This window comes from Brassica napus, chromosome A7, assembly GCF_020379485.1.
Source record: "Brassica napus cultivar Da-Ae chromosome A7, Da-Ae, whole genome shotgun sequence".
Lineage (NCBI taxonomy): Eukaryota > Viridiplantae > Streptophyta > Magnoliopsida > Brassicales > Brassicaceae > Brassica > Brassica napus.
This window is the reverse complement of record NC_063440.1, coordinates 12,503,488-12,530,470: the sequence shown is the minus strand read 5'-3', so window position 1 is coordinate 12,530,470 and position 26,983 is coordinate 12,503,488. Positions and strand designations below refer to the sequence as shown.

At 32.1% G+C, this 26,983-nt stretch overlaps 1 protein-coding gene across 1 annotated transcript; it reads right to left on the bottom strand.

The window, feature by feature from the left end:
* Positions 1-21,459: 21,459 nt before the first annotated feature.
* Positions 21,460-24,699, bottom strand: LOC106356390 (transcription factor bHLH94). The gene is made up of 3 exons (XM_013796150.3): positions 23,921-24,699; positions 22,368-22,751; positions 21,460-21,717 (listed from the first exon to the last, which is right to left on the bottom strand). The coding sequence occupies exons 1-3, from the start codon at positions 24,359-24,361 to the stop codon at positions 21,631-21,633; spliced, it is 912 nt and encodes a 303-aa protein (XP_013651604.2). The 5' UTR covers positions 24,362-24,699; the 3' UTR covers positions 21,460-21,630.
* Positions 24,700-26,983: the final 2,284 nt, after the last annotated feature.

Genomic DNA, 26,983 nt, shown 5'->3' with positions numbered 1-26,983 from the left:
GATTTTCACTATAATGCTATAACCTAAATAATAAGCCTACAGGTCTATAACTATCATTAACCTTATCCCCAAAGCCAATATGCATAGAAACAAATCTGATACGTGTGGGCATCGGTTAAGAGAGGATAAGAAGAAGTAACTCTAGTTTAATAAAGAGTAACCATAGTTTAGTTATTTTAAATTTATGCTTTATTAACCGGGGCTTCTAGCTCTAGTGGTAAAGGACTTACAGCTGTGAGTACCGCCACCTGGGTTCGAATCCTGGCCACTGGGGAATTAACATTTCGGCATCGCCAGGGACAGAGGACCGACACGTGGTAACATGTGACTAGTCTGGATCATTTCTGTGGGGTCAGGATACCTCTGTATAATTCAAAAAAAAAATTTATGCTTTATTTATATATGAGCTGTAGGGTTTTGGGAAGAGGGGTATCTGGGTTTTAGTGGTTAAAAGAGAGAAAGGAGACGCCATGAACGTTTCTGAACCTTGTACTCAGTTCTTAAATTCTATGAATATTATCTTGTTTTCTTGAGATCAATTGCTTTTGATCAGAATCGTTACGTTTCACGTAACAAAATCCCGCAAGGCCTGTTATACATACACTTCTCATGTCACATCACCTCATTCTACTTACGTCTCTCCAGTAATGTATTTTGTAGAAAGATCCCTCAGTAAAATGTCTTTCCAAACCTTTGTTCCCGGAACCGGGTCCCTTTCTCCTCTTTGGTGATCCTTGTCTGTATTATAAGTAACCATAACACTCAGAAAATTGTGGATATCAGTTCTGTTGTATGAAAATAGTTGGATTTTGTCTACCGAGTTTTGTGAATCTATATGATTCTTTCATACACTTTCCTGCTTTCTCAGCTCCTCTTCCTATTTTATGTTTCGTTCTTTTGGACTTGTATTTCTTTGTTTTGACCTTTGAGTATATGTTTCAAGAGATTTTCAATATTTTTGTTGACTTTTGTAATTTCAGTTCAAAGATAATAACTAGCATCGTTTGTGTTTAATCAAAGGAGAATACGGTAGCATAGCAATAATGACAAAAATGTTTAATTAAAGAGGTAAATATACACTTATACTTCTAGGGTTAACTAATCCAAATCTTAGACCATCTCTAATTGGGGGGTTTTCTCCATTGAGATTCTTAATATATATATCTACATTATTAAAACTCAAGTACAAAATTGGATTGTTTGGAGATTTGAATATATAAGACTATTAAAAAATTTGAAGTGTTTGGAAACATGGATTGTAGTCTTTTAAAAAAAAAATTGTTTGGAAACAAGGATTGTAGTATTAAAAAAAAAGTAATGGGCTTATGTCATTAATAAAAAATGAAAGTCCATCATATTATAAGAAAGTATCTATCTATCTCGACCAGTTTTAAAATATACGAAAATGGATCAATCTAATTGCCTAAAACTTTTTTTTTTCTAAACTAACCATAAAACAAAATTTAAACTTTATATACATATTTTAAATCAAAATAATAATTCAAAGTTGATTTATATCAAAAATTGATTCAAAAATATACATATATTCAAAAATGGATTTTTACTAAACTATTTTTCAACAACCATTATAAAAAAATATTGTCAATATATATAAGAAAAATACAATACAAAGCCCAATTTGAAATACCAACTCAAATTATGGTTTTTATATTTCATATTAAGTTTTAAGAATATAATATATGTAATTATTTATATGATGGTACGAATAAAATATTATTAATTATATGATTACTTATATGATGATACGTATAAAATATGATTAATTATATGATGACAATATACAATATATAATAATGACTAGAGATGAGCTTTCGGGTACCCATACGGGTTTGGTTCTGATCGGTTTGCATTTTGGTTTTTCGGGGTCAAAGATTTCAGTCCTATTAGGATGTTTCTAAATTTTAGTTTGAGCTCGATTCGGATCTTTGCGGGTTTGGTTCGGGTTTGGATAACCCATTTAAATTATTTTTAAAGTTTTAAATCATTATATTTAAATTCTCACAATCTATAAATAAAATAATATATTACCTATAAATTTGAATAACATATGTTAGAATACCTAAGCTTAACATATCAATTGGCTTGATTTATAATTTTGGATACGGAATCAATAATTATTTTAAGTATTTTTGGTGATTTGAGTATATTTTAACTATTTCAGATATTTACTTTTGACTATCTATATATATTATCAAGTATTTAAACCAAATTTAAAGTATCATTCTTGTTGTTTTATATACGTTAAATCTAAAAATAATTAATATATATAAGTATATAAATCTATTTTTAGATAAATTCGGGTACTCGAATACTTTGGTTTAGATCAGATTATATTCTCTAAATAACAAAATTTGAATAATTCGAATATTTAATCAATTTATGTTCGGGTTTGGTACTATATTTTCGGATCGGTATCGGTTCTGTTCCTCGGATTCATTTTGCCAAACCCTAATAATTACATGAAAAACAAATATAAACATATTTTCTAAAATATACATCCGCGCGCCTGCGCGGATCAAAGTCTAGTATATATATTATATATGTGTAAATTATTGTGGGATCCACAATTTTTGTGGAACCCCATGAAAAAAGAGTTCTTAAAGATTCTTAAAATTCTATTTTAAGAACCTTTACCTATGGGATTCTACAAAAATTGTAGACCTCATATTACTTATACATATATAATATATATATACATATATATATATACATAACACATATATTAAGGACCCTAATGGAAAGAACTCCCATTGGAGGTGCTCTTAGGGTTTTAGAGTTAAGGAGTGGAGATTTGAGTTTAAGGTTTAAAATTTTATAGAACAGAAAATAAATATTAAAAATTTGAAAATAAAAATTTTAAAAATTGTTTTAAGAAGTATTTTCGAATTACAAAAATAAAATTTGAAAAAAAAAATCGATAAAAAATTAAAAAAGTAAATTTATAAAAAAATTTGAATTTGAAAACATATAATCTAAAACTATAAAAATAAATTTATTTATTTATTTATTTATTTTTGTTTTTTTTTTATTTTTATTTTTTTATAATATCCTTTTACCTATTAAATGAAACATTTTGGTCATTTTCCTTCTTGTTATTTTTGTGACCAAAACTTGAAAATGATATATTTATGAGAATTGCCCTTTAAACAAAACTATCATGATATTTGAATAATTTGTCGGAATTGTGTCTTGGTATATGTTTGGAAATCTAAGACCTATCATTCACCCATTGTGAATTGGTATAGAATTGTCAAATTACATTAAAACTACATTCCATCGTTAAATTATCAATCAAACTTTTAGAGTTTTCAAATTTTAATTAGTAATAGAAAGAGAGATCATGTATAGGATTAACAGTTTTACCAAAAAAAAAAAAATAGGATTAACAGTTTTCTGTCACTTCACTGAAATAGAGCATACCAAGAAAAGATTATGTAAAAGTTAGCCAGCAATCATGTAACTAAACCAAGCCAATCATAAGATATTTATATCTCTTTTCTCTTTTGAATACCAGGAGGTCGAAGCCAGTAACCTCCCTGACTTAAAATCACAACATGTAATTTTAGTTCGCCTCATCGATCAATTGAAAAGAAAATTTCTTATATAATAAACATATTTTTTTCCAGTTAAGTTAATGACAACATTTATATTTCTTTTTTCTTTAACCGTCATTCGAAATTTAGATGAACACCAAATATTAAAAACATAATCTATATATGTACTATATAATAGCCAGTAGGATCTATTTGTATTGAGATAGTATGGATGAGTCGTGACAGCACGTGTAAGATGTAGAGAGAATGTTCGTGGAAAACGGCTGATGAGATCCATCACTAACTACTGCTTCAGAGATGAACTGGCCACTTAAGTTTGTACAACCACCCACTCATTTCCTCCTTACTTGCTCTTTTAACATTTAGCCAGCCATCTCCTCCCATGATCTCTTGTCTTCTTATACTATTATTTGAAAAAAATTATTAATAGTAATAATTACCACAGCTCATAGTCACGTAACAAGCAAGTTTCAAGGTACATCTAGTTAGCTGTGATCAAGCCTTCTCGAGTTCCAAGTTAAAGACTACACATACTGGTTCTCTTGGTATTTACCATAAAACCAATTTGAGCCGTTAATAAGTAGACTAGTTATTAAATTAGAGCAGCCGCAGTGCATCATCTACTTCTTCGGTGTTATCAGGCGTTATCAAGCTCTTGCTGCAGTGCATCATCTACTGCATATGACGTAAGAGGAACATGCACATTTTCCAACAAACGTCTACATATTTTCATGTTATTTCTAAATCTAATTCAGTTAGATTTCAATGGTTCGTTAAAGTCAATTATATGATTGTTTAAAACTATATACAATAAATTTATAATTATTTATAGAAGCTGAAAATAAGAACAAATTACTTTACTTGATAAATACAGTAAACACACACACTAATGTTGTATCAGTACATAATAAAATAAAATAGAAACATATATATATATATATATATATATATATATATATATATATACACACAAATTTAAGAAAATATTTAACTTTCATAATTTGAATCAAGGACAATAGCTAGATTTCGTTATCCCACATATGATGCTGGTAAGTAGACCGCCATCACCTCGTGGATGAACAATCATTTGGACGTTTGGTTGTTTAGAGTTATTAATCATTTGGACGTTTGGTTGTTCAGAGTTATTGCAAAACTTCTGGCAAGCTTCTTTACATACGGTTAGATCAGTTTTTTTCATTACTTTCATGCATTGATTCAGAATACAGTGTTTTATACACATTTCTTCTACATTGACTGAATGAGAAATGTGTGCTGAAAATGCTATCGTAATCATAACTATGATCATGAGAACGCTTGATTTTTTTTCTGAATCTCCATGACTTATATGTATTTAATTATCAGAAATTCTAAGAAGATATTGCAATTTTTTTTTTTTTTTTTTTGAAACTTTAAGTAAGATAATTTGATGAGTAATGATAGGTTAATGTAAGTAGCTTATATAGTAGAATTATTAATAACTATTAATAATAGTTGTAAATCAGTTTACTAATTTTATTAAACTATATATATCCAACTAGTTTTGTAAAGTTTAGTTGTGCTTTGTCTATTATAGTTCAACAAACAACTTATTGTTATAAGAAAACAGTTATTGAAAGTTCCAAAAAAAAAACAATTATTGATCGTTCTTATTGAAAATTACAGATATATCCATATACCATTTTGGTTTATTTGTGACAACTTGTTTTATGCTAATTTGTCACTACATATTGATATTGTTATCAATATGTATTCTTATGAGAATATTTTGACTTGAATCCCTAATAAATACGATAGAAATTCTAGAGATAGAGAGAGAGAGAGAGAGAGAGAGAGAGAGAGAGAGAGAGAGAGAGAGAGAGAGAGAGAGATAGAGAGAGAGAGAGAGAGAGAGAGAGAGAGAGAGAGAGAGAACAAATTACTTTACTTGATAAATACAGTAAACGCACACACTAATGTTATATCAGTACATAATAAAACAAAATAGAAACAAATATATATATATATATAGAATACACAAATTTAAGAAAATATTTAACTTTCATAATTTGAATCAAGGACAGTTGCTAGATTTCATTATCCCACATATGATGCTGGTAAGTAGACCGCCATCACCTCGTGGATGAACAATCACTTGGACTTTTGGTTGTTTAGAGTTATTAATCATTTGGACGGTTGGTTGTTCAGAGTTATTGCAAAACTTCTGGCAAGCTTCTTTACATACGGTTAGATCAGGTTTTTTCATTACTTTCATGCATTGATTCGGAATACAGTGTTTTATACACATTTCTTCTACATTGACTGAATGAGAAATGTGTGCTGAAAATGCTATCGTAATCATAACTATGATCATGAAAACGCTTGATTTTTTCTGAATCTCCATGACTTATATGTATTTTATTATCAGAAATTCTAAGAAGATATTGCAATTTCTTTTCTTTTTTTTTGAAACTTTAAGTAAGATAATTTGATGAGTAATGTTAGGTTAATGTAGGTAGCTTATATAGTAGAACTATTAATAACTATTAATAATAGTTGTTTTAAATCAGTTTACTAATTTTATTAAACTATATATATATATCCAATTAGTTCTGTAAAGTTTAGTTGTGCTTTGTCTATTATAGTTCAACAAACAACTTATTGTTATAAAAAACAGTTATTGAAAGTTCCAAAAAAAAAGAAAAGAAAACAATTATTGATCGTTCTTATTGAAAATTACAGATATATCCATATATCATTTTGGTTTATTTGTGACGACTTGTTTTATGCTATTTTGTCACTACATATTGATATTGTTATCAATATCTATCTATCTATATTATTAAAGTTAAAGTACACATTGAGATTGTTTGGAAATATGGATAGTAGTTAAAAAAAATAGTAATGTTTGGAAACATGAATAGCAGTAAGTTAGAAAAAAAAATAATGGGCTTATACTACTAAAAATATTGGAAGTTTATTCCATTATATTAAAAAGTAATGTGTCTATGTTACTTGATATATATATTCAAATCAAAATAATAATTTAAAATTGATTTATATCAAAAATTCATTCAAAAATATACATATATTCAAAATTTGATTTTACTAACATATTTTCCAATAACTATTATAAAAATGTTTTCAATATATATAAAAAAAATACATTACAAAGCCCAATTTCAAACACCAACTTAAATTATGGTTTTTATATTTCACATTAAATTTTAAAATATAATATATGTGATTATTTATATGAATGTACGTATAAAATATTATTAATTATAAGAAAACTTATTTGATGGTACATATAAAATAAGATTAATTATATGATAACACATATTTTGTAACCTATGATGACACATATAGAATATATATATATAATAGTGATTAGGGATGGGCGTTCGGGTTCGTTTTCGGGTCTTTTTGGGATTTCGTGTTCAGTTCAGATCTTTGAGGATTTGGTTCAGATTTGGATAACCAATTTAAATAGGTTTGGTTTAAATATTTGGATAGAAAATTAATAATTATTTAAGTATTTTTGGAGTATTGAGTATTTTTTAAATATTTAAGATATTTACGTTTGATTATTTGTATATATTTTCAAGAATTTATGCAAACTTAAAAGTATCATATATATCATGGATATTTTTATATTTATTAAATCTAAAAATAATTAATATATATAAGTATATAAATCTATTTTGGATACCCAAAATACTTCGGTTCGGATCGGATTAGGTTTCAGTTCTTCAAATACCAAAATTTTGAATAATTCGGATATTTAATCAATTCCGGTTCGAATTTAGTACTACTTATTCGGATTGAAATCGGTTTGATTCTTCGAATTCGAGTTTTTTGCTCAATCCTAAATAGTGACATAAAAATCAAATAGCATCATATTTTTTAAAAAAATACACCCGCACGAGCGTGCGGGTCAAACTCTAGTGTATTCTTATGAGAATAGTTTGACTTGAATCCCTAATAAATACGATAGAAATTCTAGAGAGAGAGAGAGAGAGAGAGAGAGAGAGAGAGAGAGAGAGAGAGAGAGAGAGAGAGAGAGAGAGAGAGAGAGAGAGAGAGAGAGAGAGAGAGAGAGAGAGAGAGAGAGAGAGAGAGAGAGAGAGAGAGAGAGAGAGAGAGAGAGAGAGAGAGAGAGAGAGAGAGAGAGAGAGAGAGAGAGAGAGAGAGAGAGAGAGAGAGAGAGAGAGAGCTGCTAAGGAGAACATTCGGATATCTTTTAAAGTCTTTTCTTATTTATATATAATGAAAAGCTTTTTACATACTCATAAGCAGTTTGAATCATATCCATAGGCTTGATTTTTCTAATAATGTGTAGCTGTACTTTTTTGTTTTTTATACCCTAAAAGTGAATATAGGTTCCATGTTTTTTTTATGGGTCTTCACTCTTCATGATAATACAATGATCATCATCTCTCTTCTTCCATGTACCGATTTAACTATAAAAACTCTCAAACACTGGTTGCTGTTATGGTCACTGTAATTTGTACAAGAAAGTTTCTTTTCTTTTTGACATGCTATATATCTCTCGAAGAAAAAAAAATAATAGTCGAAGTTTTTAATGTATATTACGCGAAATTTTTGGTTTTTAGCGCTTTGTTTAACTGAGATGTGCAAGGTTCGACATTGCGATTTAACAACAGAACTAGGATAAGACCAGCGCTTTGCGCATAGTGAATTTATTTGTATATATTATTGATATTTTTTTTTATATTTGATCATTTTATTTATACATATACAAATGTTTTTTGTTGTTATTATATCTGATTGACACGATCAAATTTTATTAAAAATTGTGGAACTAAACTATAATTAATATATTATAGGTTGATCGGATTTGACATTAAACAAATTATAACACAAAAACCTTATTTTTTCCACTACATATTCTTGAAAAAAGTGAACATTTCATAGTTGAATTATTTTGACATTTATCTTCCATATGGTTTTGAAAAGTTTTAGATCATTCATCAAATTGGTACATGTCGTTTTAATGATTTTAGTCGTATGCTTAAGAAAAACTTACATTTTTTAATTTAAATTAATTTAAAAAAATTTAAAATATAACATATAATAAAAAAATTTAATATATAAGAAAAATATAACATATACAATTTGTTTTTTGTAATTTAAAGTCGTTTTAAAAAATTTAAACCATAACATATAAGGTTTCCTCATTTTTGTAATTTAAAGTCATTTAAAAAAAATCAAAATATAATATATAAGAAAAAATATATTTTCTTATTATATGGTTAATGTGATTGTTTATTTTTTAATAATATAAAGTAAAAAAAATGAAAATGGATGCAAAAATTGTTATCAAATCTTTATTATTCATAGTCATTATTTGCCGTATATATGTTAATCATATTATGTAATTCTATAACTTTCATTTAAGGAAATAATACATGCTTTTTATATTTTAGATTAATATAATGTTTCCTACTAATTGGATTTGGATCAACATTTTTTCAATTGATTCTTAAGCTGCCACGTAAGTTATATTGTCATCTTAATTAAGTGAAACCTAAATATGATCTTTTTTTTTAATTAGTACAAGCTTAAGGTTGCAAATTTTTAAATGATCCTGAATTAATATATAAGAGATATTTGAAGATTAGTTATAGGTTTTGTCAACAATTTGTTACATATATCATATAATCCAAACATTGCAATAGTGTTTAGTCAGTCTAGTGGTTGGAGAACAACCAAATAAAGCCATCAACCTGGTTCAATACCCAAAGCTTAATTTCTGGCTTATATTACAGATTTTTTTGGCGTAGTTATATTAGTAACTTTATTTTTCTCTTTTTTTTTTCCTGCGAATTTCGGAACTTTGAAACGCAGCCGCCAACTGCATTTAGCTTTTGTTTCATCGTTTTAGCTATATATGATCAAACTATTACTCATAATTTTAAGATTGAATAAAGATTATCTGATATATAACCCGCAAAGAACAAAAATTATGATTTCAAAGTCAACTAAGTTTTAAACCGATTTGTTAAAATCGTTGTGGCTCTTCACCATCGAGCGAGTACTCACCGCTTTAGTGGCTGCCTAAGCCGAGTTTTCGAACACATGGTGAAAGATACACTATCGCCAAAAACTTATAAGAAGGCTGAGGGGGTTCCCACTTCGCACATGGGGTTGTCCGTGTGGTTAATATCTCTAGGTGAATAGTTTATTATTAGATGGATTGAAGATGGTGAATCGAGAGACAGAGAGAGAGATGACGATAGAGAAAGTTGTATGAACCTCAATTTCTCATTCAAATAAAACATCATTTTGACATATGAATACACTATTCATAATTTTCAAAAAATAGTTCTAACAATCTCCCACATGAATAGAAATGACTCTAGACACTAGGACTCGACGGACTTGACCTCTTAGACATGACTCAACTAAGGACTTTTGAGAATATAAGCGAGAAATTCATTGCATGATGAGTTGGTTGCATTTTCAGCCTTGAACCAGTCATTGTTAATAGCTACCGGATTTACTCGGCCATGTAGTGAACATGATTTCTTGAATCATCAAGGCTTTGGTGTAAACCTAGACAATAACTAAACACACAAATTTATTCTCTCACAGAACTAGGTTCTCCGTTCTGTTCATTTTGGCCGTGAAAATGTCTGGTTAATCATGAGTGAACTTAGAGAATATAGCATTTTCTTCATTTTCCTAGAAACGGCCCCATTTCACACTTACAAAGTGATTTGCAATTAGCTTTGTTTAGAGGAGTATCATGTACTACTCCATTCATATCTCAAAGTTATGGACACAAATCATTATAAGCAAATGCTTATCATCTATTCCTTATATGTAGTATTGTTTAACCGTCATAGGAACTGGGTATAGACTGTAGTCTAACAGTGCTTTGGGCAGATTTAGTTTGACTTAGTTGTCTCTTTGAACTTATTTCTTGGGATCTCCAGTCAGTTGGGTAGAGTTACCGTCAAATCTCATCTGAATTCATAGGCTTTAACCTATTCCTCTTAATGATATAACAATTTGATCGCATGACACACTTTTAATAAAAGGATCCTAGGTTGTCTTCATAATGAATATAATCTCTTGAGATTAATCCAATCAAGATCAATTGTTTAATGATTTTTGTCATCTTTTTTCCAGATATAATTAATCATTATAAACAAAACTCAGTGCATGACACTAGTTTTTCATTAACTTATATTATGATAACTATCACTAAGTTCATGTGGCTTTTTGCTAATAATTTTATGTGGTAAGCGATGTTTCCCCCGTATTTTTTGAGATAAATCAAAATTATGCATAATTAAAATCAACATCTCTTAAGAGTTTAGAAAGATTGATCTACAACTCCTTTAGATGAGTGAAAAGCAATTTCAAAACAAAAATATTACAATTTTTTTTCCTTTTTCAAATGTATTTCATTCTCAGAAATTCACATTTTTCATACAACTATTTTCATATTTTTCCAAAGTTGATTCACAAATATAACTTGTATATGCTTTGAATTTTTCCAAAACATATTTTTGCTTTTTTTTTTTATAGAAAATATACATATCATTTATTTGTGAAATCAAAACCACCACTCTATATGGCTATTCTCAACAATATCATGTCAGTTCAGTCACATTTGTGTGATATTCCTCATTATTATTTTTTTCTTGGTCAATCTTCTTATGACTCACGTTAAGTATTGATGGAATATAAATGTTTTGATCATTATCAACACACATTTTATCTTCTATGGCAAATGAATTCATATGTGGCGAGCTTTCACAAACTTAATTTGAGGCGGCGACTCAGGAATTCCATTTCCATTAACACCCTTCACGAATTCATTGTCGGTTCCAAAAATTGAATATTCAAAGAGAGTTCCTTAATATGTGGGGTCAACAAATTTGTATCCAGGTATGTAGTGATATATTTATACATGGATAAAACTGGAGTTTATAAGTTTTGTTTCAAGTTTTCAACCCATGATTGTTTTGAACAACTAGAAGACAATAAATCAAGTGGAGACAAAAGATAAATTTTTTTAGAGGACTATAATTGAGCCAAGCTAAAGCTTAAGAAATTTGCCGAGGTCAAGCAAAGGAAGTTATCCACAACGCGAGTCGGAGAATTCATTATCCAAGCTGAGCCCCTCATAACTCACAAGATTTCTATCACATTGTTTCATCTTTTGTTAAATTTTGTTGCATTTATATGGAATAAAAAGCAAACCAACAAGAGTCATAACTCACAAGATTCCTATATTTATACGGTTGACTAATGACAGTAATTTATCAATCAAAAGACAAGAACCATACAATGGTGAAGATAATAATCCCATGGTATTTACAAAAATAAAATTAATGATAGTAATAATCTCATAGTAGTATACAATTAAGATAATGTAGCTGTTTTGGCATATATTGATATCACAAGGGCAATCCAAAAGTATATAAATGGAGATGTAATTAAAGAAACATTTTAACCATCTACGAAATACTTTAAACAAATTTTCAGTATATAAACAGGAAATTAGTTCTCACATCTATACCAAATCAAAATTATATTTTATAAATTACGCATTACAAAAAAAGAACTATATAACAAATGAAAACAAAGAAACAAATATTATGAACATATTCGGAGTTTATCGCGGATTAACCCTAGTAACTTATACAAAAGAGTTCTTATCTTTACTTTTAATTATTTTGGGTTAAAGGTTCTACACATCTACTCACACGATTTCAAATTTCGTGTAAAAGATAAAATCCTTTATAACGCTCGACCATCTATAGTTAATGGGCCTTTCAAGCATTCTCGCTTTTCTGCATGTGTGCCCTATTTTTTTAAGTCTTGAAAGTCTTGTCTAGTGACCCTGAAACCACCACATGTTTCATGTGCTTTGGTCTCACTCACACAATATCATGAATCACTTCTCAATAAGTCATCCATTATGACTATTTCCAGCTCAACCACTATTAACTCTAAAATTTTCACTGCATTTGTGCCGAAAAAATAAGTGCAATTTGTAACATAGTTAGCCCAATCGAAAATTTAAAACCTTTCACATATACCACAAATCGGAATGTTACAATATTTTTTGAAAAAAGAGAGACATAAATTAAATCCCATATATATTAATTATTCAATATATATTAATTATTTCATAATATGTAAAAAACATATAATACATCAAATAATTTATATATATATAATGTCCAATTCCGTGCAAGTCACAGATCTTGATCTAGTTATTATTATTGTACAACATGCCACCTAAAGAACACTAGGCATGCATATAGTATGACCATTAGCAAACAATATCACAACCTACACACTTAATCCATTTGATAAAAAAAAATTAAAACCTTTCTTTCTACAATATTATGACACTAGGTTAAGATCCGCGCCTTGCGCGGAATGAACATTATATATAAAAATTATTTTATATATTATATTTTTATAACATATTATTAAATAATAAATATATATTGAATAATTAAAAAGTCATTATCTACTACTTATATAATTAAATTGGTGCGAATATATAAATAAATTTTATAAATCGAAAAAATATTTTTTCTATTTGATATGATATATAATTAAATTTAAATGATAGTAATATATATATGGTATATTTTAATATTAATATTTATTAGATGATGCTTTTTGCTCATATTTTTTTTTATCATTTGTATCTGTTATAGCAAAACATATAAATTAGTGATGACAAAATTTTCACTGTGTGACTAATGGTTTAAGTAATTTATAATATTTTAAAAAATTAAGTTGTCAATATTTTCTCAAATTTTTTATCAAAAAAATGTTCAAAATAAATTTCAAAATTAAGATATTTACATATTTTTATATGGCGTATAATTTAATTTAAAATAATACATATATTTATATATCTTTTATTTTTGATACTTATTAAATGAGATTTTCAACTTATATTATTTTTTAATTATTTGTATCATCTCATAACAAAAGTTTTAAATCATAGATCACAAAATTTGAATGTGAAACTTTTAACAATTTTAGTAATTTAAACTCGTTTTTAAAAATTCAAAATATAATATATAAATAATTTTTGTAATGTTTATTATATGGTTACTATGATTGTTTAATTTATTTTAATAGCTTAAAATTAAACAAATATAATTATAATACACACTTATTTTTATCAAATCTTTATTATTCAAAATCATTAATTATCATATATACTTTAACCACATTAGGCAATTCCGTAATCTTATTTAAGGTAATAATGAAGCATATTAATAATGTATTTATTGTGGTTTAATAAAAAACTTATTATATATTTAGATGGACCGACCTATTTCTCTAAAGATTCTAAGAATCATTTTAGTGATGACATGTGGCTACAAAAAAATGTTGCAATGCTTCTCAAATAATATATAAGGGATATTACAGAGGCCAAAATTTGAGAGAGAGAGAGAGGCGACACTAAATGCCACTAGGGTTTCGTCGTTAGGTCTCTGCCGCCGGTGTGCCTCACGTCCACCGACGATAATCTTCTTCTGCCATGGCTTTGGTGGTGCTTGCTCTGTTTTCATCCTCGACGAATCCGGTTCCAGTTCCAGATCCAGATCCGTCTTTCACCTTCCTCTCAGATCTCTTTGTTGTGGCTCCACCTCCAGAACCATCAGATTCATTTCTTTATCTATGTTTCAATTGTTTCTCTTTTACTCATTTGGCGACGGTCATCTTCTTCACAGCTTTCAGACTTCATAAAGCAGGGCTTTGTCACCTCTGAGTTTGTAGCGGTAATGTCCCCAAACGTTCATGTTAAGATCTTACCGACTGGTCGGTGAATGAAACGTGGTTTGAAGCTTTAAAACGTGGAGGTTTTGGGAGGCTTATCTATGGAAAGTGTGAAGCCCGTGACTCCCATAGCTCCTCCATCAGTTTGTGCATAGGCCCGTCCCTTGCTGACGTAGTTTTAACGATGCTTGAAGCTCTTCAATCAGCAAAGACTTGTAGACTCTCAAGTCTTCAGTTACTTTTGGACTCTACTGTCCTTTTCTCTGCTATGCGTTCATGGCTGGACTTGATTAAGATCACATGTTTTCTTTGCAGGAAACTTTTCACTCTTTTCACTCCACTATCCTTGTAGTTTTAATCAATATGCACAGCAACTTGTTTAGCTGTTGCTCTCACAATGAGTGTTGTACCCAAACTATTGTAACGACCCGGTTCTGTTTTAATTGTTCTAAATCAAATAAAAACCTAGCTGCCTTTTTAATTTCTCATGTGTGTTTATTTATATAATATATCCTTCTTCTCCTTTTACCTAGTGCCGTCAACTCCATCTCTCACGAGCTTCATCTCCTCCCCATCTCTCTTGCTCATCACCTGTGTCACTCTCTTCTTCTCCTCCCTTTTGTTCATGTGTTGGTATGTTTGATGACCGAGAAGACGTGACGCATCCACCCAGTGCCGGTCCGGAGTCTATTGACGCCTAAAGCGCATCCAAAAATTGTTACTCTTAGTTACACCTAATTTTTTTCTTTGCATTCTCAACGTTATTAAAATTTCAAATTTTAAATAAAGTATATAAATATCAATAATTCTTTTTGAATTTTTTGTTGTAAAGTTATTCATAAAGTTTGTATAATAAAGTGTTTTCAATACTTTTATGTTTATTAATATTATCGACAATACGTTAGACATACTAATGTATGATTATAATCATCCGTTATTTTTTAAAAGAATAACATTTCAATATTTTTCATAGTTTTCTTTGCAATATTTATCAAATAGCAAAGTTCTACATTCATGTTTTGTCGATTTTGAAGAATAATTAAAATTTATAAAATTTACGAAGTAGTTATGTTAAAAATTTCAAAGAGAAAAAAAAATCATGCTTTCATGTTTACTTTTTAAAAGTTCTTAAACAATAAAAATTAGGACAAGGGATCCAGTTGATTGAGCCGACCACCGAAGCATTTCACACTAATGACACGTGTGGTTGGGAAAATGCTCATGGAGGGAGGAAAGGGACAGAAATAGGTGGTAATCAGAGCCACCACGAAGTACTGCAAAATCAACGTGCAGATGGGAAAGGAATTGCAGTTTCACCATCCAGATTTAGTCCTCTACAAGATATCGTAGAGGATGAAGAGGACGAGGAAGGGGAAGAAGAGATATTAAAAGAAGTTGAGGATGGGGAGATCTTGGAGAGTAAAGCAGCAGGAAAGAAAGTTCAGCGAACACAAGCAGTGAGTAGTAGGCGTTCCGTAGCGGTTGGGAAGCAAGCGAGGGGCAAGGTTGCTCGTTCTAAGGATCTACTGTATGTAGGGATGCAGGGCACAACGAAAAAAACTTCCGGTAGGAAGTTATGAAGTCCTTCTTCGCATGGAACATGCGTGGATTCAACATGACACGCAAGCACAGAGCCCTTAGAACATGGTTACAAGAGGAAAAATCATTTTTCGGCTGTCTTTTGGAAACGAGAGTACATGAAAACAATCATACGAGGTGTATGAATGCAGCGATGCCCATTTGGAATTCTCTGACTAATTATGAATTTCATCACCTTGGCAGAATTTGGTTTTGCTGGTCTAATGATGTTATAGTTACGAAGTTGCATATGAGTGCACAAGTTATTACCTGTGCTATTCAAATTCCAAGCACAGGTGAGCAATTTATTTGCTCAGCGATATATGCTTTCAACACAGTTGGCGAGAGAATGACACTATGGGAAGAGCTTAGGGGTACTAAGGCGGCTTACTGTCATCTCAAATTACCGTGGATAATTTTGGGGGATTTTAATGCCACACTCTCCTCTAGTGAGCATTCTCGGGCTATGGATTACAGAGGTGATCAGATAGGGATGAGACACTTTCAGGAGGCGATAACTGATTGTATGGTAACGGATCTGCCATATACAGGGGCTCTTTTTACATGGTGGAATAAAAGAGTTGAAGACCCGATTGGAAAAAAGTTAGATAGAGCTCTGGTTAATAGTGAATGGCTGAGCCATTATCCTCAGGCTTCTGCACAGTTTGATGCTGGGGGAGTCTCTGATCACGCCAGTTGTGTGATACGTGTGACAGGTGCTGTGAATCAAGCTCGAAAACCATTCCGGTTCTTTAACTACCTCACAGAACATCCAGATTTCCTAGCTACGGTTAAGGACGTATGGGATACTACAGAGCCTATTTACCATTCGAGGTCAGCCCTCTCTAGGTTTCATAAGAAGCTTAAACTCCTCAAACAGCCTCTGCGGGCATTGAACAAGACACACTATGGGGATTTACCAGCGCGAACTAAGCAGGCCTATGAAGAGTTGTGTAACTGTCAGAACACAGTGCTACAAGATCCTAGTCCTGAAAACATAGCTAGAGCAGCAGCAGCAGAAGAGAAGTGGAATAGATTAGGTCGCGTTGAGGAGAAATTTTACATGCAAAAATCTTGTGTTCGTTGGCTACAAGTGGGAGATCAAAACACAAGATTTTTTCACTCAGTGGTGCAGACAAGGGCTGCTCGAAACACGATCAGAAGCTTGGTTAATGGGCAGGGAGAAGTGCTCACATCTGATCAGGATATTAAAAAAGAGGCAGTTTCTCACTTTCAGACATTCTTGCAGAGCCAGGATGCTACATTGGAGGAAGCAGTTGCTTCCCTTCAGGAGTTATTAACATACCGGTGCTCAAATGAAACTGCAGCGGCACTGGCTGGCCCTGTTACAGCGAAGGAAATATATCAGGCTCTCCAAGCTTTACCTAACGGCAAGGTCTCCGGTCCAGATGGCTTCACCAAAGAGTTCTTCGTGGCAGCTTGGTCTATTATAGGCAGGGAAATCATTGTGGCAGTGCAATCCTTTTTTCTCTTCGGCTTCATGCCTACTGGTGTTAATGCTACAATCCTCTCTCTCATACCGAAGACAACGAATGCACAGACAATGAAGGAGTATAGACCAATAGCCTGCTGTAACTTTTTGTACAAGGTTATCTCCAAAGTACTTGCTAATAGACTCAAAATCATATTCCCGGAAGCCATTGAAGCCAACCAATGTGCTTTCATCACAGATCGTTTATTATTGGAGAATGTTTTGCTTGCCTCAGAACTAGTTAGTGGCTATCACAGATCAGTGACCGCAGCGAAGTGTGCTATCAAGTTTGACATATCCAAGGCCTTTGATACAGTGAAATGGTCTTTCATCACCTCGGTTCTGCTTGCCATGGGTTTGCCTCCTCAGTTTGTCAATTGGATCCGGCTCTGCATCACTACTGCGGCTTTTTCAGTGTCTGTTAATGGAAGTCTGGAGGGTTTTTTCACTAGTGCTAGAGGAATACGGCAGGGTTGCTCACTCTCACCATATCTCTATGTTATACTGAACAATGTGCTTTCTAAGCTCTTGAACAAAGCAGCAGCAGCAGGTGAGTTTGCTTATCATCCGCAGTGTGAGGGAGTTAAGCTCACGCATCTGAGTTTTGCTGATGATATATTAGTATTCACCAAGGGCACAACGGGTTCACTTATGGGCGTTCTAGAGGTTATGAAAAGATTCGCTCGAATGTTTGGTCTCCACATTAATGTGGCTAAGTCTTCTATATTCGCATCAGGGCATAATATCAGTGACCTACTTGCTGCAGCAGAATCGTTAAATATTGGAGTGGGCACACTACCTATTCGCTACCTAGGCATGCCACTGACGACTAAGACACTTACCAGCCATGACTACGAGCCATTGATAGATAAAATCAGAAGTAGAATGCTCTGCTGGTCCAACAAAACTCTATCGTTTGCAGGACGACTACAGCTGATTAAATCAGTCATAGCCAGTATGGTCAATTTTTGGAGTCAGGCATTCATACTGCCTGCAAAATGTCTTGATAAGATAGAGAGTATGTGTAGCGCCTTCCTCTGGTCAGGCTCACCAACACAAACTCATAAAGCAAAGGTCAGTTGGGATGATTTGTGTGTTCCAAAAGAGGAGGGAGGTCTTGGAATCCGGAAGCTGCGGGAGATGAACAGAGTATTTGCTCTGAAACTAATTTGGCGTCTCTTCACTCAACCTACTTCACTGTGGGTGAGCTGGGTTAAGCATTATTTTCTCAAATATAATTCATTCTGGGATGTAAGAGATGACACAAAGGGATCTTGGATATGGAGGAAGTTACTCAAATTGAGAGATGTGGCTTATGAATTTTTGAGGTTTGATATTCAAGATGGAAACAACTGTCACTTTTGGTTTGATGATTGGTTGGGCCAAGGGAAGCTGATCGACATCACAGGTCCTACAGGCACTACTTATTTGGGCATTAGGAGACACGCTAAGGTTAGCGATGCTGTTACATTGGAAGAGTGGAGCATACGAGGAAGTAGAAGCCGTAAGTTCCACGAGTTGAGAAATAGTATCTTACAAAGAGAACCTCCGCAACCAGAGAACGGCAAGGACATAGTATTGTGGAAGCATGGGAGTGATGATTACAGAGCTCATTACTCTGCGGCTAGTACGTGGGAGCAAGTGAGGTCTAGGAGGCCTACAGTTGAGTGGAGTCGAGTAATCTGGTTCACACAAGGGGTCCCACGATTCTCATTCATAACTTGGCTAGCAGTGAATCATAGACTATCAACTGGTGATCGTATGAGACAATGGGGAATGGTACAGAGTTGTGAGCTTTGTGGAGAGAGAGATGAAACGCGTGATCATTTGTTCTTCGCATGTCCTTATTCCTATACAGTGTGGGAGAGTCTGGCTAGGAGACTTATCGGCAACAGCATCAATCCGGATTGGCAATGGACACTGCATCGCATACAAAGAATGAGTCAAGGGAAAGCTGATACTGTTTTGGTGAAGCTTTTGTTGCAGAACACAATCTACCACATTTGGAGAGAAAGGAATGGGAGGCGTCATCAGCAAAGCAGAGTCACCACTGATCATATGCGACGGCGCATTGATAAGGCAGTGAGAAACAGAATCTCATCACTCAAATACAGATTCGATCACAAATATGGAGGATTACTCAGCCGTTGGTTCCAGCTTAGTATGTGAAGAAGTACTGGTTCATACATAAAGACAGTAGAGTAGTCATACTTATGTAAATAACATTCTTTGCTTGATCAATAAATTTGATATTTCATCAAAAAAAAAAATTAGGACAAAAGATAAAGAAAATAAAACTTATATAAAAACTGAGAGATACATCAATTTCATCAACCGTCAATGAACAATGGGAAACATAAATAATTCAAAAATGATCAATTTTGAATTAATAGATACAGTAAATAACAGAGAACATAGACTTGATTTTTTTTTATTTACTCTCTATACTTTACGTTTGAGGTTATATATATTCTAAAAATAAACAAAGATTCTCTTAAAATCAACCGTAACTTGTTTACAGGTCATTTACTTGCAATCATTATTAATGTTAGATTTAATGGGATACAAAAAGGAAGCTCAATCGAACTCAGAACCTGTAGGACAACAATATATGTTAACATACCACTAGCCCAAAGTAACTATTTGAAATTTGGTACCCCTAAATTATTAATAATTTTTGGCGCCTAAAGCCCATGCTTTACGGGCTTTAGTCCAGGGCCGGGCCTGCATCCACCATCGACGCTCACCACCAGTCACTACTCTTCACAGCCTGCCCATGGATCACCGCCGCGGAGACTTGGTTCACACCGGAGGAATTACTCTTGTTGCTAGAGATGTGGATCTGTGGAGCTTTAGCTTTTCCGAGAAGGTTATTGCATTTTGTAGTTGTTTCTTTTGCCGCAAGCAACGTATTTTATTATTGAAACCTAAAGCTAATATTTTGGATTTATTTATTCTTGTTATGGTATGCCCTTATGCAATCGTGCTTTGGATCGTGTTAAATCTCCAATGAAGTTGGCAAACCCATTGCTTGCATGATCCAAGGTGAACCCTATGTTTCTTGGTAATCAAGTTATCTTGGTTGTTGTCAGATTCATTTCCGTTTCTACTATTGGCTAAGGTGAGGGTATATTCCGTTAATCCGTTAAATCCCAAACTAGTGTAGAACTCTTTCTATGGTAATTTAGTTTTGAAGCATGATCTGTCTGTTTGAACTGAGTCTGTTCGAGTCTTGCTTGGTAGTTTGTACATTCATTGTAAATCAGAATTAGGGGTCTAGAGGATTCAACTGTTGATTGAACTGATATATAGTTATAAATATAAGTACTATGTGGAGATCGCGGGGACCAGAGACGTCTGAGCTAGCGATGCAGATGTTCAAGAGATTACGGGGTGCAGTGGTTTGCATAGTGACACAGAGCAGAGATTGCGGGGTGCAAAGGTGTTTGCATGTAGACACATAGCGGACATTGCTGGGGTACAGAGACAGACTTTTGTACTACCGGCGCAATTGATATTTTATATCCTTATGAGGAGAATTCAGGGTGTGTGTAATAGCTATGTGTTATCATCGCATTGTTTGTTTTGTGTGATCCTTTAGACATCGTGTTTGTTCATGTTAGAGCTAAACTCCCATAGTGAGAGTTCTATTTACTGATTCAGTGGTTTGCGTTTTTAGCATCCCATACCTTGATGAGTGACTCCCATGTTACTCACCCCTCTTTCTTCCCATTACAGGTGAGTTTGCCGAGTAGTTGGATATCTGGACGGTTTAGTGTCATTATTTCGGTTTTAGTTAATGATTTATACCACTTTTACATTGACATATTTTTATAATTCAATTTAAAGATGTATTTCTTTTGTACTTATTTTATTAAATGTTTTGGTATTTTAATCGGTTTTGAATAACATGGTTTAATTTGATATTTTACCGGTAGTAACAAGCCGGTCTCGAGAGAGGAGGAGACGGGTGTTACAACTATGTTCTTTGATTACTCTGTTTTGAGTTATGAAATGAAACCTTGACAAAAAAAAATAAAGAACAGAGGCCAAAAACAACATATGCATTACAGGAAACATTCAACTTACATAAAAAAGGCGAGAAACAGTAAAAGAAGTACAGGAATTAGATGAGTTTGTACTTCAATTATTTCCAGATAAATATAAAGGAAAATACACATTTTGAAACTAAATGACTCAATCTTATATGAGAGATTATTATGACTCTTCTTGAATCCTCCATATGATTTGATTCAGAGCTGTTGCAATGTCCTCCACGGTATTCAGTTGGCTCCCTTCTTCAACCTAAACAAACTATTTTTCTTAATAAAATAGAAAGTGTATATAACGATTCTTGGAAAAGGTTAAAGCTAACCAAATAAATGTACATTTTATAGTAAAATAGTATATACTATTTTGTTAAGAAACGAGCTTAATCTGAATCAAGTGATGGCCTCACTTGGTTGTCCGTACGCATTTTTTTAATATGACGACTAAACGTCCACACTACATACATATTCATACAGCTAGTGAATATGGATGACTCGTATTCGTCATTCGTGTGTTGTTCTAGGTTGATCACTTGATTCTTAGATATTACATGCGCCATTTTGATACTCAATTCTTTTTGAATAAATATATCCAAATGATGATTTTGATGAGTTTGACCACCGATTATTGAGGTCTGCCTTAAGTAACTAAATGAAGTAAGGAAAAAAAGCAAAGAGGGTGATTTTAGTTTTTCTTTGCAACCCTTTTATTGCCCAGACATAGCCATAACTAGTACTAATCCAGTTTTTCCCCAAACAGTATAAGAGACAAAAAAAAAGAAGTAAATCAACAAATTGAAACTATATGCACCACTCGGCAATTAATCACTCTAAAATCTCATGATTATTCTACATGCAATCAAACAAATTTGATTAGAAAATAAAAATTAGAAAATGTATACACACCTTGACGCTGATGGAGTAGAGAATCAATTTGTCCAGAGTGGTCACATTGAGATGAAGAAGAGAGAGCCTTAAGCTCTGTATGGAAGCTACGAGCTTAAGAAGCTGCCTTGGTTTCTTCTTCGCCATTATCTTGACGTTCGCGTGGCCTTCCGCCACCGTCACTTCTATTTCCGCCGGTGAAGATGAGCTTTCCACTTCTGATAATGAATTTTTCGAGTACTGAGGGAAAGTGAAGACATCTGAGAAGGTACACACCAACGAGCTAGTGCTTGTGTCGGCTTCATGGCTCGTGGTCGTGGTTCTCCTAGGCTCCATGGACTGTAAGATGTGCTCTAACTTCTTTACGTAGTTAATGGCTCCTCCTACTATCGACGCTTGATCTCCCTTTACCACCAAAAAAAACTCACTCAAATGAGATATGTATGTGGGTGGTTAATACAAGATTTGAACAAATCTTTGAACGTTGGATAATGACATAATATATCAATCTAATTGCATACAGTTATGATTGTTTTTTTGTTGCTAACAAATTGTATACAAATTCCCAATATTCTTAATCATTTATATTCTAATAAATTGTTCTCAAATGATGTTTTTGTTAAATACTAAAATGTGTAGTGTAGTACCTATATATATATATGTATGTATATACCGCATCACCCATGCTGCCATGCACAGAAGTGTGTACATGATAGATGTTTTGTTAATAAACTGAATATTAAACATCCAAATACCAAATATCATGCACAAGTTTTTTCGTTTACTAAATGTTAATATATATTTCTAAGAAGAAAACGAGTTCTATTTATCTGGTTTGAACAGGCCTCAAAATACGTAAAAAAACTAATACTATGCCAAGGAAGTAAAAGGATACACATATCTGAAACATCTATTAATAATTAGGGTGATCAAATGATATAAATAGTCAGCATTCTAAAATACGGTCAAGGCGTCCGCCTAGGCGACGTTTAGGCGTTATACAATTATCAACTGTACTGTTTTATATTATACAGTGTTTTACTCGGGTTTATATAATCTGAGCAAATAATAGCGTCTAGGTAGAGTATGCGGTCTACGAAGACGTATGGACAGATTTTAAACATTAATATTTAAAAAAATAAACAATTCATATTATTATTATATTTTATTAATGTTATTATTTATATTACTTTTACTTATGTTATGTATTTATATGATTGTAGATATTAGTATAATTGTTGCAAAATAATTTTAAATTTATCATTTTTATATATTTAAAATGGCTTTAATTATTATAATTTAAAACTATTTATATATGTTAAGCTATATACTTATACATAAAAGTGGATTTAAAATATATTTATGTTCAGTTTTTTTTAAAATTAATGTATATATATTAATCTTATACTTATATTTCGTGTAAAATTATGTATCTGTATATATCCCGTTTAGGCGTCTTTAGACGTTATAAATTCATCTTTATTATCTAACGCATAATGAATGCCTAGCGCGTTTTAGAACACTGTAAATAATATAATACGTCTGTGTGTGAGAGTTGTCAAAGACTAAATTACCCTTTGAGCATACGACAACGGCATTAGAGAACGGAGCACGGCGAGATACTCGTTCATCTGTTTCCGGCGATTTCTCTCGACGGCGATGTGAGTCATTCTCTGGTTCTCGATCTCTTCCTTGTTCTTATTGCTCCTTGTTCTCCTCTTCTTCCTCCTCTGCTGCACAGGAGGAGGATTTTCCACATCAATGGCGGGAAGACCAAGCTCTTCTTCCAACGAAGGGACTACAGGGCACTGATGATGATGATGGTCTCCCCATTGACGTTCTTCCTCCTTATCGTTTTCCACAAATCTCTGTTCGTGCCCTAACTTATCAATGTTGTTCTTTGTATCTTGAGATACTATCTCTTCTTGGTAGTAAAAGTCGTGGAACATGAAATCTTTGCAATTAGAAAGGTATCCGACTGGATCTTGCGGGTTTACGACAGCCTCCAAGGGCATTCTTTTAGCTTGAGATTGTTTAAAATATAAACTCAAGAATATGAAGAGAGATGAAACAAAATTAAGACATAAAGTGTTTGTTGCTCTCTCTTTTTTTTGTCTTGAGGGGATATAAAGGCAAAAGGGTTAAGACCCACTAAAGGAAACTAAGATTGTTATTAATTATATAATGATCCCTTTTAAATTGATTCTAGAAATATTAAACTCTCAAGAACTCACTGGCATGGAGGAAGATAGGAGTGTGAAAGAGGAATAATTATGAGGATCAACAAAGTGGTGTTTGTTTATTGTGGGACTTGCGGAATTCGGTCGATGGAGAGAAGCTTTGTGAGGCTATAAAGCTAACTATTATTATACTTTATAGAAGCTCCCAACAGTTGACCCAAAAAAAAAAAAAAATTCCGATCGAATCCAACACGAAATAAAAATAAAGAGGAGATCAAGTGAAATTGTAATAATACATAATGAAACTACTTGTGCATAAAAATATCTATTGTACACGAATAATAGTAAAAATATAATTACGTTGTAATTTGTAATATTTGAACTATTCCTAAAACCATTAGCAGATAACTCTTTTTAATCCAAAGTAATTTAAGAGTAAAAATTATTAATGATTTAACTCAGTGTGTGCGAGTAAGAAAAAACTCAGTAATTATAACTAAAATCTTTCATGTATCAGCCATCAGGTGAGGGAAACTTATACAACCGTAGACTAAAAATCCACATATGAAGATGCGCCTAACCATGTCATCTCTATGGACCCTTTTTTTTGTATGCTTATGATGCTATTTTGTATCGGTCACATTATTCTCATTTGCAAAATAGAGTGGAAACGATAAGAAGACCTCACAGTTCTCCTTAGCTCGTCATGTTCTTTTTGACTGCAACAACTAGTCATTGAGAAGACCGGTTTGTAATGGTTACGTCTTGAAAATTAGTATAAAAATCAGTTTGTTACTTGGTACCATCTCAGTCTTTGACGGATTCTATTTATATATTCTTTTGAACAGCTTTATGTCACCTACTGGTGATTTTTTTTAGGTTTATTTAATATTTTTAAAAGTTGGTTGTTTGAACTTTGTTTTTTATGGCTTGAAACTAAACAGTAAAAAAATGGTTGAACACTATACAAATGGTGATGGCATACACTGAAACAGTTTATAAGAGCATTTTTAAGAGTAACTTTAATTATGAGTTTTATGTTTTCCAAAAACGAAAGTAAAACTTCAAATTTTAAAGTTTTTAATAGTAAATTTTTTTTATTTGAAATTTCACCATTCAGTCATTATATTTAAGTTTTCATATTTTTAAGATCTTACAGTTGTCTATCTTCTAAATAATATTGCTAGCTTTTGTATTTATCATTTTAGTTCTTATGATTTTATAATTCACTAATATTTCATATGCAAAAATACTAATTTAGTTCGTAAATAACAAATATATTAATATATTTTTTTAATTTATTAATTAAGCATATATAAGAACATTGCAAAAAATAATTATATTAATTTAGCATTTTATTTATAATTTTTTAGTTTAATTTTCAAGTTATCACTTATTATAATATGAAATATTATTAAATCAGTTTTGTATCTAATACTTTTTGATGTATGTTTTATTATTTGTAAAACAATATTAGGGACTAAAATTACTATTAGATACATAGAGATAGAGGGATATCGATACACATGTCTACATAAAACGTACAACTTCGCACGTGTGATGATAGTAGACCAGTCAACAGGACTAAATAAGAGATTCTATTTGCAGGCTTTTTTGGGTCGTCTTGTTACACTCATGCTCGATTTAACTAAAACAAAATAGTGTATTTCATTAACAATGGCTTAGTATTTGGTTAAACTTACAAAAATTATTAAATTAAACTGTATTAGATGTGAATCAGCATTGCATTCGGAGGTAGAAATACTGCGATGGACGATGGAGAATATGCTTCAACACTCGCCATGTCAGAGTTTTGGGATTGACTTCAAAGAACTGATTGCAATGATAAAGGAGCCCCATGAGTAGTCAAGCTTCATGACAGAGTTGAAGAAGATAGAGACGCTTCAAATTTGTTTTCCGTAATTCAAAATCATCTATGTGCCACGAGTGCGCAACCAGATTTCTGATTTTTTAGCTAAGACTGATATGACCTTTCGCAGGGAGTTACTTTTCATTGGTTGTTCTATTCCGATCTGGTTATCCAGATCACTTCAAGCTTGAGTAATAAAATGGCTGTTCGACATCAACGAAAAAAAAACTATATTAGATAAGAAAAATAATCAACCTAAAGAAGATTTATTTGGCCGGTGGATTTCGCATAATGTCAGGTTTAACAAAACTATTTCCTGATGTATCATATATGCATTTTTAAACCGATATGTCCACTTGACATGATAGCACAAGTAATGTATATAAAAATCTTCATTATCAGCAACAATCAATTGAAAATTAGGTGGCATCTTTGGATTATTATTATAATCACTCTGGAGTTAAATAATAGTTATAATCTATTTTTAATATGAATAGAAAGGTTGAAGAATGAGATGGATGTGACTAGGGCTGTTTTGTAATCAAATTGGTCGGACACCGGGATCTTAAAATCTGAACCAATATGGC

Bases quoted from the DNA above. Each gene is read 5' to 3' on its own strand.
- LOC106356390 (XM_013796150.3), bottom strand. From the start codon at position 24,361: ATGCCCTTGGAGGCTGTCGTAAACCCGCAAGATCCAGTCGGATACCTT. The intron at 22,752-23,920 runs GTAATTTAGTCT...TTGGTGGTAAAG, and splicing joins CGTTGTCGTATGCTCAAAGG to GGAGATCAAGCGTCGATAGT. The intron at 21,718-22,367 runs GTGTGTATACAT...TAGTTTGTTTAG, and splicing joins TCTACTCCATCAGCGTCAAG to GTTGAAGAAGGGAGCCAACT.